The sequence below is a fragment of the Castor canadensis genome, chromosome 1 (genome assembly GCF_047511655.1).
Source record: "Castor canadensis chromosome 1, mCasCan1.hap1v2, whole genome shotgun sequence".
NCBI lineage: Eukaryota > Metazoa > Chordata > Mammalia > Rodentia > Castoridae > Castor > Castor canadensis.
In genome coordinates, this window is record NC_133386.1 from 199580743 (window position 1) to 199595422 (window position 14680).

Here is a 14680-nt window from a genome sequence, read left to right on the forward strand (position 1 = left end):
TTGATATCAATGAATACTTGTAAGGGACTCCTGTTCTTCGGGCGAGGTTGAAGAAGAGCATCTAGCACTTAACGTGCCCTAATAACGTGCTTTCTATGACCATTATTTAAAGAAGCTGAGAGGCTGACTTACTGGAAATGGTGAAAGGAGCATGCTTTGTGTCAGTAAGTTCTGGTTTAGCTCCTGTCCTGTTCTATAAAGATCATAACTGCCTAGAAGATTGACTTAAGTTGGAGACTTAAGGGGCACAGAACAGCCTCTCAGTAAATGTCGTTCCTCACCCACAAGGTTTTCCCTATAGTTTCCAGTGTCTGGATCCGGTACAGGATTTCCTGGAGATACCACTGAGTATGAGATAAAGTCATGGGATAGGGGTTCCCACAGTTAGGCTTGCCAGGTCACTCCCCTTTGTGTGTATCTGGGAACCCAAAGCCTCATGCATGCCAGTAGCACATATTATATACCACTTAGCTATACTCCAACCTCATATTTTCCCCCATTTTTACAGTGCTGGATATCAAATGCAGAGCCTTGTGCATGCTAGGCAAGTACTCTACCATTGAGCTGTACTCCCAGCCCATCCATTTGTTTGGTTTATACCTTGTAATTCTCAACAAGACTGAAGTAGAAAAAAGGCTGTTTTTATTAAATAAAGTCAGAACACTAAAGCTTTGTAACACTGAGGTGCAAACCCAGAAATGAGCATTGGTGCTATTTTCAGCTGCTGGACAGTGGAGTCGTGAGCTCAACCACTTGTGTGTGATCTTTCTGGTTTATCTGCTTCTCTACATAAGAGGAAGGAGTCAGAAACTGTTTGGAGGTCTAAGGGAAGGAGATCAGTAGCAGTAAGAAGACCCATCAGGGAGAACCTGAGCTCACATGAAGAATGCTGTACTTGCTACCAGGTCACTTTGGGCAAGGCTCTTGTGCTTTGAGATCCTCATCTCTAAAATGGGTAATTATACCTACACCTAGATAACAATCAGTGCCTTTATAGCTCAGTACATATAAAAGCACATAAAAGCACTTAGAACTGTGGTATGTATGAAACACTTTTCTTCTTGCGGTACCGTGGTATTAACTCAGGGCCTTCACCTTGAGTCAGTCTGCCAGCCCTTTCTTGTGATGGTTTTTTTTGAGGTAGGGCCTCTCAAACTATTTGCCCGGGGTAGCTTTGAACCTTGATCCTCCTGATCTCTGCCTCCTGAGTAGCTTGGATTACAGCATGAGCCACTGGTACCTGGTTCTACACTTCTTAGTGTTATCAGGAAAGTACCATAATGTTTGATTTACTCTACAGCAGAACACATGCAGGTCTCCTTTTCTGCAAAGGTCACCTTAATGTTCATGGAACATTAAGGAATGTTTATGGAAAGCCGTATAAAATAACCAACCCAGGCTAGGGTGTAGCTCAGTGGTAGGGCATTTAACTAGCATGCCCAAGGCTCTGCGTTGCATTGCAGCACCACACAAAAGAAAACTAAAACCTTTTGGATAGATAATACTGGGGACTGAAGTGCTACACACTAGATGGAAGCACATTATGTCAACATTATGTTTGCCTCATGAGAGCCCCAAGGAGTAGGCACCAACATCCCTATTCTACTAAAAACTACGCCTAAAGAAGACAAGGGCTGGGCTGTTGCAGTGGCTCAAGTGGTAGAGTGCCCGTCTAGCAAGAGTGAGGCTGAGTTTAAACCCCAGTACTGCATTAAAAAAAGAAAATGTCAAGGGCTGGGCACTGGTGGCTCGAGTATAATCCTAGCTACCTGGGAGGATTGATCACTGTTCAAGGCCAGCCTGGACAAATAGTTCACCAGACCCCTATCTACAAAACAGCCACAACAAAATGGACTGGAGGTATGGCTCAAGTGATAGAGCATCTGCTTTGCCAGTGTGAAGCCCTGAGTTCAAACCCTAATCCCAGAAAAAAAGAAAAAAAAAAAGTCAAGGGACATGACTAGGGGAAGTGGTAGAGTGCTTGCTTAGCAAGGAGGCCCTCAGTTCAAATACCAGAAGTGCAAAAAACAGTGAAGGTACATGGCTAGTAAGGCTTTAAAATTTATAGCTGGATGCTGGTGACTCATGCTTATAATCCTCTTTACTCAAGATGCTGAAATGGGGAATATTATAGTTTGAGGCCAGTCCAGGCAAATAATTCACAAGATCCCATCTCCAAAATAATTAGAGGAAAACTGACCAGAGGTATGGCTCAAGCCATAGAGCACCTGCTTTGCAAGCCTGAACCCTGTGTTCAAATCTCCAACCCACCTCCACCCCCAAAAAAATCATGACTGTCAACCTCCAACAAATGTCCGAGTATTCTATTTGGAAAATACCAAGCTGCTCCTCCCCGCCCACACACACACACAAAAAAAGGTGGTACCATACCACCTTACCTATAGGAGCAAAAAGTGCCCTCATCCCCACAGCTTCTCCCCCTTTACCTTTGAAGCAGCTAATCAAGACACAGAAACTGGTGTCTGTTGGAAACTAAAGATGAGAAAGAGGGTCAACCCCAAATGTGTTCCCTTTGGCTTCTTTCTCTGCCTCCCTTTTGTCCTTCCCACCATTCAGGAAGAAGCCAGGCATATATAGAACTCAGAGGGTCTATTTATTAGGAAGGAAATGTCAGTGCTTTATCAAAGATGAAGTCAGAGAGGGATGGAGGGATGAAGGTTCCTCAGCTGGGACATTTCTTGGCCACAATGAGGACAGCAGAAGGCACGAGTCCTAAAAATGGAAGAAAATAAGACTTGAATTACAGTTCTTGCTTTTTGCTCCTCAAATTCCTGGACTCACACTGTCCCCATAAAGTCCATTCTCTTTGTATCCTTTCTTTTCCTAGGCATGCCCCCAGTCCCCCAAGTCCTGTTCCTGATCCCATATGCCATACCCAGCTCCTGCAGAGGCCGCTCCATGTCAGCTTCTGAGAAGGCCCGTCTGGGAAAGCCACTAAGCAACTGCACAGGATCCTGGCCCCCTCCAGGTTCCTCTCCACGGTGGAGCTCCACATATAGCCTCACAGCTGCCAGCTGTTCCCGAGCCCGGAACGTCTGTGTCAGTGAGGTCCCATCTGGCAGCCTCACCTAGAAGGCAAGAGAAACACCCAGAGTACTGTGACAATCAAAACTGAGTGGTATGCCCAAGTAAGGAAGAGCTAAAGCTGCCCCTTCTTCCATCAGAGAGACTGAATCATTACAACTACTAAAAGCACTTAATGAACATGTACTTATGCTCTGCTTTACTAAGTATTGAAAGGTCTAACTCACTCACAATCTACGGCAATATACAAATATGTCAGGACAAATATCACGAAAATAGCTGTGTAATGAAAGAAAAATATGAGCAAATAAAAGGGTAACTGCTGAGTAAGAGGGAGGTCTGGACTTAAATATGACTGGGGCAGGTGAAATTTGATATCTTTCCTAAGAGTAGAGGAGGTAGGATTTCAAAAGTCATTTACAAAAAAGGGAGAGATTTGGCAAAGGGAACATAACTGAAAAAAGACCTGCATTGGGTAACTAATAGGCCAAGAAAAGGGTTCAGGACCAAAAAAGGAACCAGAATCAGTACCTGTATGCGACACTGGTCATACTCGCGCTTGACAGGTGGCTCCTGGCTGGGAGAAGAGGGAACAGGACCTGGCTCTGTCCCTGATGGGGATGGCTGAGAACCCACACTACCACCATACTGGAGGACAAAGTAAAACATTCAATCAGGCTCTCACCTGCCCTCAGAAGGAACAGATTTGTAAGCCCATGCTTTTCCTCTGAAACTGGAAAAGGAAATTAACCCACCTACCCCATTTACCTACAGTCTTCCCATCACCCACCTTCTTGGCTCTTTCTGCTTTGTCCCTTTCAATCTTTTCTCGAACCCTTTGTCTGGAATGCAGACAGGAAGAAAACAGGTCGGACATCAACAAACCAAATCTTGATTTCTTTCAACAGTTGACCAACATGCCCATCATCCACACCTGGCAGCTAACTCTTCAGCCTTTTCCCTCCTCCGCTCCTCAGCAGCTCTTCGCATCTCATCTTCCTGTAGTTTCTGTCGTGCAGCTGTCAGCTCTTGTCCTTGTCTCCTGCGCTGCTTTTCTCGTTCCAATGCCTCTCGCTCCTCTCTTTCTTCACGTTCTCGCTGCTTCTGGGCCACCAACTCCAACATCCTGTGTTACAGAAAGGAAAGAGCTCAAGAGAAATGGACATGGAGTGGGAAGGTGAGTTTATAACAAAGGACTCTAAACAAAATCAGGAAACGTGTCCCAAGGTGGATAAAAATAAATGAAAAACAAAATAATAAAAAAAGAGCCAGGCACTGGTGGCTCACACATGTAAGCCTACTACTCAGAAGGAAGAGATTAGGAGGATCAGTTTGAAGCCAGCCCCAGGAAAATAGTTGGAGAGACTCTGTATGAAAATATCCAACACAGGGCTGGCAGAATGGCTCAAGAGGTAGCAAGCATGAGGCCTTGAGTTCAAACCCCAGTACCAACCTCTCCCTTTTAAAAAAAAAAAAAAAGGAGAAAAAAGAGGGAGCTAAGAGTGTAGTTCACTGGTAGAGTATGTGCATGAGGTTCAGGGCTAAAAACAAAACAAAAGGACAAAGGGGCTGGTGGAGTGGCTAAAGTGGTAAGAGCACCTGATTACCAAGTGTGAGGCCCTGAGTTCAAATCCCAGTGCTGCCAAGGCGGGGAGCAAAAAAAAAGGTCAAAGGAAATGTGGAAATGTCAAGGTACTTTGACCAGACTTGAGTGTTTGCATTGGGGAGGAGTGGAGATGACCCTTAGGAAAGTGAGAATGTTCTTTAACTGTACCTCTTAGTCTGTTCTTGTCTTTCCTCTTCAGTCAGAATGGGTCTGCTTTCTCCCGCAGTAGAACCAGGTCCTACAAACAAGCAACCACTATTATTACCCCTTCTGATTCTCCTCCGGCCTCCTCAATAACCACACGATGTCTCCCTGTTCGGACCTTCAGGGTCAACTTGCTCTGAGGATGAGGAGGTGGGTTCTCGTCCCAGTACATGTCCAAGGGGAGTCTCTAGAGGCTCGTCCACGTCGGGGTCGTCTTCGTGCTCCATCAGCCTGGCAGGGAAAGTCGGCAGGGAGGTTGGCCTGGCGCCTGCCCCTCCCACCAGCCCCCAGTCCTCGACTCCGAGTCGGATCGCTCACCAGTCCATCGCAGCCTCGATGCCCTGGTTCCCTGTGAGGGCCAGAGCCTTCTCCCTGGGGGCAGAAACACCATGAGTAGCACCCAGCCATGGTGACGGTCAGGACCGGGCGCAGAGCCTGAAGCTAGGCTGGGGTAAAGGCCAGGACAGGTCCGCGGCCCCCCACCCCGGTGGGGCGGGGCTAGAGGGGGAAGGGCTCCCTTACGCGCGTCCACTGGGGAAGCCCATCTCGATGAGACTCTCCAGAGCCGTCAGCTCCGCCATGGCGCCGCCACCGCCGCTTCCGCGGGGACCTGGTGCGGCGAGAAGGAAAGCGGGAAGGGTCAGCGCAGGGCAACCCACCTTCGACGCCCCGGGACGGGCACTCGCTCACTCACCCGACTGGGGACCCGCGGGGAACACCGATCGGAGAGAGCCGAAGGGAAGCGGAAGTACTCGGATCTGTTTGAGTCACGTGGAGGCTGGCGTGGACGGGTGCCGAGAGGAGCCAAAAATCTCCCGCCCGGCCGGCCTTCCAGGACCTTGCGTGGACTGGGAGCCGCCGAGTCCCGCCTATGGCTGTGATATAGAAGAAGGATCGTGTTTAAAAGCGTCGCACTGCGTTACCCTCCTTAGATATTAGGAGGAATAGGGTCCCGTAGCGCAACTTGCTGGAAAGTTGTTTAGCAAAGTTTGTCAAGAGTCATTGAAATGTGCACGTTTTTGATTTTTTTTTTTTTTTTTTTTTGCGGTACTGGGGTTTGAACTCAGGGTTGGCACCTTGAGCTACTCCACCAGCCCTTTTTTGTGAAGGACTTTGTCTAGATATGGTCTTGTAAATTATTTATCCGGGCTGGCCTCGAACTGCGATCCTCCTGATCTCTGCCTCCTGAGTAGTTAGGATTACAGGCGTGAGCCACCGCCCCTGGCTTGCACACTCTTTTTGACCCAGTCATCCTCTTCGGGGAATTGAGACATCCTCTGCCAGATTGCCAAAGCGATCTTCGAAAAGCACAGCATCTGATCCCATTATCACCAACTTTTTAAAAACCTCCATGACATCCCAGACATCTAGGATGAAACAGACGCTTGGTTTCCTTCCGACCCCATTTTTGTTTTGTGGGGTTTTGTTTGTTTCTTGGGTTTTTTTGAGACAAGGTCTTGCTATGTAACCCAGGTTGGCCTCGAACTCCCAAGTGCTGATATTACAGGCATGTGCTTTTAAAAACACTAGGTGGCTCACACTTATAATCTTAGCTACCTAGGAAGCAGAGATGTGGAGGATCTTGGCTCAAGGCCAGCTCTGGGTAAAACAGTTTGAGGAGGCCCTGTCTGGAGGAAAAAAAAAAAAAAAATCATACAAAAAGAGGGCTGGTGGAGTGGCTCAGGTGTTAGAGTGCCTGCCCAGCAAGCCTGAGTCCCTGAACTCCCATACGGGGAAAAAAAAAAAAAAAAAGAAACCACTGGGATGTTTTTAAGAGCCCATCTATAAAGTGGAGATAAGGATAGCACCTATCTTAGGTACCTGGCAAGGCAAGACATTGTGGTGTAAATGCTGGTAGTTTCTGCCCAAGTTTCATCTACCAGTTGAGGGTAAACTCTGCATACTGTGGAAACAGGCCCTGCTCCCCCTCTTGGTCCTTGCACCTGACCAGTTCTGTAGCTGGGATACCCTGCCTCTTCTAGTCATTTTCAAGACTTCAGAGTTTGCCTTCTGAAGAAAGCCTGCTTTGACCACCCTTTTCTTCCTTCCACCTCCAGTATTTACTCCATTACACATTATTCCCCTGCTGTGTACTCATCATAAATCACTTGGTGTTCCACAGCACTAAATTTTGTTTTGTTGAAATGTGGTTTTGATTTATTGTTCAGTCTTCCTTCAAACTTGTGATACTCGATACTCCTGCCTCTGCTCTGAAATAGCTGAGATTACAGACGTGCACCATCATGCCAATACTGAAACTCATTTTATGTTTTTTTTTAAATATTATTTATTTATTTATTATTTTTTATTTATTTTGTGGTACTGGGGTTTAAATTCAGGCCTTTCACTTCCTAGGTGAGCTACCACTTGAGCCATGTCCCTAGTCATTTATTTTGAGACAAGGTCTTGCTGTGTAGCCCAGGCTAGTCTTGAACTCCCAGCCCTCCCGCCTGAGCCACATGAGTGCTGGGATTACAGGCCTGAATCACAATACCCAAATTGAAGCTCACATCAAATTTTTTTTTTTTTTTAATTCAGGGCCTACACCTTGAGCCAGCCCTTTTTTGTGATGGGTTTTTTCAAGATAGGGTCTCTCAAACTATTTTCCTGGGCTGGTTTCAAACCGAAATCCTCCTGATTGCTGCCTCCTGAGTAGCTAGAATTAAGGTGTGAACCACCAGCACCCAGCTAAAGATGATATAATTTTTTTCTTTTTTTTTTTTTTGGTGGTGTTGGGGCTTGAACTCAGGGCCTTACACTTGCTAGGCAGACACTCTACCACTTGAACCACTCCACCAACTCCTCAAATGTTTATTAGACATGGACTGTTTCCAGGCACAGAGTATGAATCATAAGTTAGTATGGAGTCAGGCAATGGTGGCTCTTGCCTATAATCCTAGCTAGTCAGGAAATAGGAATCAGGAGGATTCCAGTCCAAAGCCAGCCCCAGCAAAACAGTTCTCAAGATCCTATCTTGAAAAAACCCATCAGAAAAAAGGGCTGGCAGAGTGGCTCAAGCCACGAGAGCGCCTGCCTAGCAAGCATGAGGGCCTAAGTTCAAACCCTATTGCCACCAAAAAAAAGAAGTTAGAATGGACATTAGATATATAGAAGTTCTGAGGTCCTAGATCTACAATTGTGTGGTGAGAAATTAAAACAAACTAGAGATGGGCCATGGACACATGGACTCTGCCTAGCTGTGTTAGAAAAATACTCTGACTCCTAGCCTTAAAATACCCTATGCTCTGGGCTCTCATGGTTCCCACCTGTAATACTAGAGGCAGAGATCAGGAAGATCACAGTTCGATCCCAGCCCAGGCAAATAGTCGGAAGACCCTATCTTTAAAAAATAAAAAACAAAACAAAATGCCCTGTGGAGTCTGCATTCACTCACACAAAAAAATTCTTGCTGAACCTATCCAGGGAAAAGGTCTCCCTTAGAGCAGATGCATCAGGTTTTGCTCAGGAGCATAACATAGGTGAGCACAGGCTGGACCAGGCCTGGGCAGCACTGCTACTTGAGAGGAGCCACTTCACTTTTCTGTCAGCTATTAAAATTTGGGTCATTTGGTCAGGCTCCTCCAAACTCTTCTGAGGCATCCATGTTCAACTGCTTAAACTTTGTTTTGGCAACCCCTTGCTGGATGTTGCTTCTGGACTGTTTCTCATTTCCTTTCCAAGGCTGTGGGACAGAAAATAGCCTCTGTTTTGAGGAGGTAGAAGTTAAGTATACCTTTATTTTTTCTGTGACTTGTTGACCACATTCTGCAAAATGCCTTGTTTCCTTTACTATAGTTTTTGGAAGGAAGAATTCTATTAAAATTGTTTTAGTTTGAAGCCAGGAGCTGGTGATTCATGCCTGTAATCCTAGTCTCTCAGGAGGCAGAGATCAGGATTGTGGTTTGAAGCCAGCATGGGGAAATAGCTCTTTAGACCCTATTTCAAAACATCCAACACTAAAAAGGGCTGGTGGAGTGGCTCAAGTGGTAGAGTGCCTGCCTAGCAAGTGTAAGGCCCTGAGTTCAGACCTCAGTACTGCCAAGAAAATATTGTATGAATGTAGACTAGGATTTGTTGTTGTTGTTGGGACTGGGGCTTGAATTCAGGACTTTGCACTTGCAAAGCAGGAATTCTACCACTTGAGCCACACCTCCAACCCATTTTGCTCTGGTGACTTTAGAGACCTGTTCTCATGAACTATTTGCCTGGGCTGGTCTTGAATGGAGATCCTCCAGATCTCAGCCTCCTCAGTAGATAAGGATTACGTGTATGAGCCACCAGTGTCTGGCTAGAATATATATATATTTTTTAATTATGGCTTATTTTGAAAAATACTTGAGTTTAATTAAAATGTACGCCAATACCTTTCAAAGTAAGGTAATATTCAGAGACAACTGTTCTGATCCATTTTAAGATTCCTTTATTAATGAATGTCTTTGACTTAAATCTAACAAAAAATTCCAATAGTATTCTTTGTTCATCTTCATTATATAGTGTTAACAAGCTTAGTTGTAAACAAATAAATACTTAAGTTATTAAAAATGTTTATTAAGTGTTATTGATATATGCACTAGAGACTTTTATATGATTAATTCATATTTAGTCATTACAACCAGTCATGGAAATATGAGATAATTTATCTAAGGTCCCAAGGGTAGTAATTAGTAGAGCTAGGATTCAACCCATGCAGTGTGTTCTCACTAAACCACTGTTGCCTCTTCTAGAGTAAAGAGAAGAGCATCAGCTTTAGAGTTGAACAGCTTAGACCTGAATCCTAACTCATCTCTCTATTGTGGTTTCAAACTATTTAGAATCTCAAATCTCTCACCTTGTCTCTTGGAGTGATTGTAATAAAGAATAAGTGAGAATGCATGTAAAGTATGTCTTTATTAATTAGAAAGTAAGCCTTCTTGTTATTCATAAATGTACAAATTCTGAAGAAAGACAAGTATGAAATAAAAAGTCACAAGGCAGTGGGGAGCTGGTGGCTCACGCCTGTAATCCTAGCTGCTCAGGAGGCAGAGAACAGAAAAACCGAAGTTCAAAGCTGGCCCAGGGAAATAGTTCTTGAGAAGCTATCTCGAAAATATCCAATCACAAAAAGGGTTGGTACAGTAGATCAAGCAGTAAGAGCACCTGCCTAGCAAGTTCAAGTCCCAATACTGGAAAAAAAAAAAGTCACAAGGTAATCACTCAGTATAATACTAATTTTATCTGAACTTTTTTTTGGGTGGTGGGTAGGACTGGGGTTTGAACTCAGGGCTTCAAACTAGCAAAGCAGGTGTTCAACTGCTTCAGCCACACCTCCAGTCCCAGCTGGTTTTGAGATAACAAATTATTCTACATTTATTCTTGAGGTCTGATAATAAAAGAAGGATTAAATTTTATACTACTGCCCCTTTGACCTATTTCCGGTAAGTACCCTGTAGAAATACAAAAAACATGCAAGGCTACACAGAGAAGGATGTCCATTGGAGATAAGTGTTCCAACAAGGATGGATGGTTAAAGTCCTTTAAAGTGCATTCTGCCAGGCTCAGAGAGTGGCTCAAGTGGTAGTGACCCTGCCTAGCAAGCTAGAGACCTTGAGTTCAAATCCCAGTATCACAAAAAAGTAGTAAATAAACAAAGCACATCCTCCTATAGAAAATTATTCAGCCTTTAAAATATAAGAAGGAGGCTATGATTTACCAACCAACCTACAACATTGTTTATAAGTAAACAATGAATTAAAGAAAATATTTCCTTAAGATTTTCTCTGCTAGCTGGGCACCAATGGCTCATGCCTGTAATCCTAGCTACTCAGGAAGCAGATATCAGGAGGATTGTAGTTTGAAGCTAGCCCAGCAAATAGTTCTATGAGACCCTATCTTGAAAAAACCCTTTGAGAAAAAGGGATGGCAGAGTGACTCAAGGTGTAGGCCCTGAGTTCAAACCCCAGTACTGCAAAAAAAAAAAAAAAAATCTTGTCTGCTAAAGGTAATTACTGCTTTCTGCTGGAAATCAATCCCAGGACTTTGCTGGAGATGTAGTTCAGTGATAAAGCACTTGCCTAGCATGCAACAAGGCCTTGTGTTTGATCCCCAGCCCCTCAAAAAAAAAAAAGTTATAAGAACAGTAAAAGCGAGCTTGAATACTGTGTAGCAACCCAAAGCAGAGTTTTCTGTACGTTTAATTTAAAAATAAATTTAAAAGTGTGTGTAGTAAAACTGGGTGTGGTGGCATAGCCTATAATCCCAGCACTCCAGAGAACTGAGCAGGAAAGTTTGAGGTTAGCCTGGGCTATGTATCAAGATCTTGTCTCAGGGAAAAGAAAAAGGGAGGGGGCTGGGGATGTGGCTCAAGTAGTAGAGTACCTGCCTAGCAAGCATGAGGCCCTGAGTTCAAACCCCAGTACTACCAAAAAAAAAAAAAGTATGTATACTATTTTGAAGAATAGGTATATAGACTGGGAATTGAAAGGGATTATGAGCGGGGTTCTGGTGGCTCACACCTGTAACCCTAGTTACTCAGTTAATCAGGAGGATTGTAGTTTGAAGCCAGCCCCTAGCAAATAGTTCACTAGGCCCTATCTAAAAAAAAAAAATCAATCATGAAAACTGAGAATGCCTTCCTTTTAAATTTCCTTTAATATTAGGACAGTGGATATACAAAAAATACAAATGGATGGAGGAGAGAAATCCTTGATATTACTGTTGATTTTGTTTTCATTAACAAGAACACTAACTTGTGCCAGCCAGCAGCTTGAACCTCCTCTCTCTTCTTTAACCTTAATGTCTCTCTCTCTCTCTCTTTCTCTTTGCAGTACTGGGGCTTGAATTCAGGGCCTTCACCTTGAGCCACTTCACCATCTCTATTTCTGTGAAGGGTTTTTGAGATAGGGTCTCAAACTATTTGTCTGGGCTGGCTTTGAACCCCCATCCTCCTGATCTCTGCCTCCCGAGTAGCTAAGATTATAGGTATGAGCCACTGGTGCCTGGCCTTCATCCTTAATTTCTTTACAGACACAGTTGGACTCAGACCAGGTGTGCTCATCCTCAGTGACCAAATCAAAGGTTGGAGAAGGCATGGCTTCAATTCCAAACTTCCATCCTGCAGAATCTTATTCTCAAAATCCCATTGAAGGGACTGGGAATGTAGCTTAGTGGTACTGTGCTTGTCTAGCATGCACGAGGCCCTGGGATTGATCCCCAGCACCACAAACAAATGAATAAACAAATCCCACTGAAGCCACTCACAGTGACAGAGCCCTCTGGAGAGTGTATGATAGAGGTTGGCAAACAGCAAACTGCAGCCAACAAGCTCTATCTCGCCTGCTGCCAAGCATGTAAAGCCTAAGAGCTAAAATTTTACATCTTTAAATGACTACATTTTAAATGGTTAGAGAAATACCTACATAATGTCCTTGATTTTTATCCTTTTGAGCCCATAAAGTGTAAATCATTTATTACCTCACCTTTTAAAGCAAAATTGCTACTTCTTCCTAGTCCTCAGCAGGGAGCAAAATGACAAGTCCAAGACCTAAACATGTTTTCAACCCAGAGACTCTGGCTGTGGCCCAATTGTTAGGCCCTTGCTCTGGCTTGGCTGTCCAACTGATCCACCCACTCCTGGAAGGGCCTCAGGTGGGGCTGGGCCGCACCAGAGTTGTCCCCAGGCTCCCGTTACAGTGCGCCTGCAACTCTGTGGCGTGGACAGCCCCAGCGTTCCCGCAGGCAGAAGTGCCAGAACAGGGCGGCACAGCTGAGCAGGGCCAAGGCTATGCCCACCCCCACAGCTGCGTGGACCAAGGTGACAGGTCTTGGAGGCATAGAGAGTCGACTGCAAGGTCCAAAGGAAGGAAAGGCCATCCTCTCGGGGCCCTCCCCACTTGTCCCAGGAACCTGGCTCTCCCCCGCCTCATTAGCAGCCACCACACAAATGACATAAGTGCCCCCAGGCTTTAGTCCCTTCAATTCTGCTCTGCGGACTGTAGAGTTGAGGGGGGGGCCTTTCTGCGGAGCCCCGTTGCCTTCCCAAAGCAACAGCCAGTAGTGATGAACTGGGGAGAAGGGAGCACACCAGTGAACCACAGCACGGCCCTCTTCTGCTACAATTTGCACTTCTCCCAGACGTGGTGGTTCAGGTCGCAAGGCTGAGCTGGAGAGCCCTGGGCACAGGCAGGCCACTGGCCCGGCCCTCTGCAGCTCCTTGCAGGGTACCTGCAGGTGGCGGCAACGGTCATAGTCACAGGGGGCAGCCAACGTGGATGTGCTCACTGTCTCATATTCCTCCTCTTCTTCCTCTGATTTTTGAGGTGCCAATGGCTGAGCTCTGGGAACCAAGGAGAAGGTCATGGCCAGGAGCCACAGAAGGCAAGGAGAGGCCAGCATGGAGTCTGGAAGGGAAAGGGTGAACAGGTAAAAGTTGTCAGCCCAGCCTTTAAAGCCCCCTGCCTTCCAGGACCGAAACGGGAAGAGGAAAGAGGTGGGAATGAGACATGCATTTGTCAACTAGCTTTTTCTTTCCTTTCTGTTTTTTTTTTTTGGTGGGACTGGGGTTTGAACTCAGGGTTTCATACCTGCAAAGTAGGCACTCTACCGCTTGATTTACCACTTGATCCATACCTCCAGTCTGTCAACTAGCTTTTGAATCCAGGTTATGTTCTTGGTTTTGGACGAAAAGAATGAAATATGGTCTGACATATGAGAGTAACAAATATGTGGCCAGTAATGTGCAAACTCCTAGAAACAGTTGAATAAACAAAGCGCAGGGGGAAAGAAGAGGAGGAAACAATTTACTCAGCCCAGGGGAAAAAAGGTGGAATAATTCTCAGCTGCCACCTAGAGAAAAAAAATCTAAGAAAAACGAATTGTAATCAGCGACATGTGCAAACACCCAGAAAGAAAACAGAAGTGAGAAAGAAGAGAACAGAAGGGGGAAAGAAGGGCCCACCCCCCCTCCACTCGAATGAATCCTTACTCCCCACCTGTAGCCTGTGCAAATCCTGCCCAAGTAGTTCAGGTCCCTGCCTGTCCTCTCTCCTCCCCAAGTCCACAGAAGCCCCTCACCAGTGGGTATGCCTTGACGAAGTGGGAATCTGCCACCAGACATCTGTGGGTATCAGCCGAGGAGTCCCCAGGATCGCAGGCCACACTGTCAGGTTGTATCTTCAATTTCAGTTCTGTTTTGGCTGAAAGCTTTTATACCCTTCAACCCTGATGTCACCACCTAGCCCCCTCTTCCACTCCCCTCCCTGGTGAGTGCCAAGAAGAGGGCTGGTCCCCTCAGAGGGCTTGAGTCATGGGGCCAGGGATCAGGGAAGCCACATGCAGTGGTTTCAGCTGGAAGCCAGGATTCCTGGGTTCTGACAGAGGAGTGGAATGTGGAAAGCAGCCAGGATCTAAGAATCCAAAGGCTGAAGTCATGTGAAGGGCTGGGGAGAGGAATATTATCGGAGCGGAGGGAGCCGCCACCTGGCTGGTATCAGACGGGAAAACAGCTGTGGATAGCATGGGGCCTGAGTTACAAAATGCTGTTTTGGTAAAAATTATACCACATCTACAGCAGTCATTTCCTGTCTTATGCCTCCCAACGGACAGAGAAGGGAGGGGTGTAAAGGCCGGAATGATGAATCCCAGCTCTTTAGACCCGCCCTACACTATCCCTCTCTCCTGGAGGAGATGAGAGTCACATGGATGGAGTTGGAAGCCTGCTAGGAGCCAGGATGGGTTTTGCTCTCCTTGGTTTATGGATGGAAATACCTGAGCTTAAAACAACCCAGGCTGTGCATGGTGGCACACACCAGGTAATCCCAGCACTCATGAGGTGGAGGCAGGAGGACTGTG

At 45.8% G+C, this 14680-nt stretch overlaps 2 protein-coding genes across 2 annotated transcripts; both read right to left on the bottom strand.

Moving 5' to 3' along the window:
* Positions 1–2595: 2595 nt before the first annotated feature.
* Ubxn1 (UBX domain protein 1) lies at positions 2596–5673 on the bottom strand. The gene is made up of 10 exons (XM_020181850.2): positions 5550–5673; positions 5378–5465; positions 5174–5227; positions 4974–5086; positions 4820–4889; positions 3980–4171; positions 3836–3887; positions 3577–3693; positions 2897–3089; positions 2596–2733 (listed from the first exon to the last, which is right to left on the bottom strand). The coding sequence occupies exons 2-10, from the start codon at positions 5434–5436 to the stop codon at positions 2684–2686; spliced, it is 900 nt and encodes a 299-aa protein (XP_020037439.2). The 5' UTR covers positions 5437–5465; positions 5550–5673; the 3' UTR covers positions 2596–2683.
* A 3579-nt stretch (positions 5674–9252) lies between these two features.
* Positions 9253–14411, bottom strand: Lrrn4cl (LRRN4 C-terminal like). Its single transcript, XM_020176629.2, has 2 exons — positions 13904–14411; positions 9253–13230 (listed from the first exon to the last, which is right to left on the bottom strand). The coding sequence occupies exons 1-2, from the start codon at positions 13944–13946 to the stop codon at positions 12518–12520; spliced, it is 756 nt and encodes a 251-aa protein (XP_020032218.2). The 5' UTR covers positions 13947–14411; the 3' UTR covers positions 9253–12517.
* Positions 14412–14680: the final 269 nt, after the last annotated feature.

What these genes read in the sequence shown, in the direction of transcription:
- Ubxn1 (XM_020181850.2), bottom strand. Translation starts at nt 5,436, where the DNA reads ATGGCGGAGCTGACGGCTCTGGAGAGTCTCATCGAGATGGGCTTCCCC. An exon ending in GCTGAAGAGTTAGCTGCCAG is followed by an intron (nt 3,888 to 3,979) that starts GTGTGGATGATG and finishes TCTGCATTCCAG; the next exon opens with ACAAAGGGTTCGAGAAAAGA. An exon ending in AAGCAGAAAGAGCCAAGAAG is followed by an intron (nt 3,694 to 3,835) that starts GTGGGTGATGGG and finishes TTTGTCCTCCAG; the next exon opens with TATGGTGGTAGTGTGGGTTC.
- Lrrn4cl (XM_020176629.2), bottom strand. Translation starts at nt 13,946, where the DNA reads ATGTCTGGTGGCAGATTCCCACTTCGTCAAGGCATACCCACTG. An exon ending in TCGTCAAGGCATACCCACTG is followed by an intron (nt 13,231 to 13,903) that starts GTGAGGGGCTTC and finishes TTTCCCTTCCAG; the next exon opens with ACTCCATGCTGGCCTCTCCT.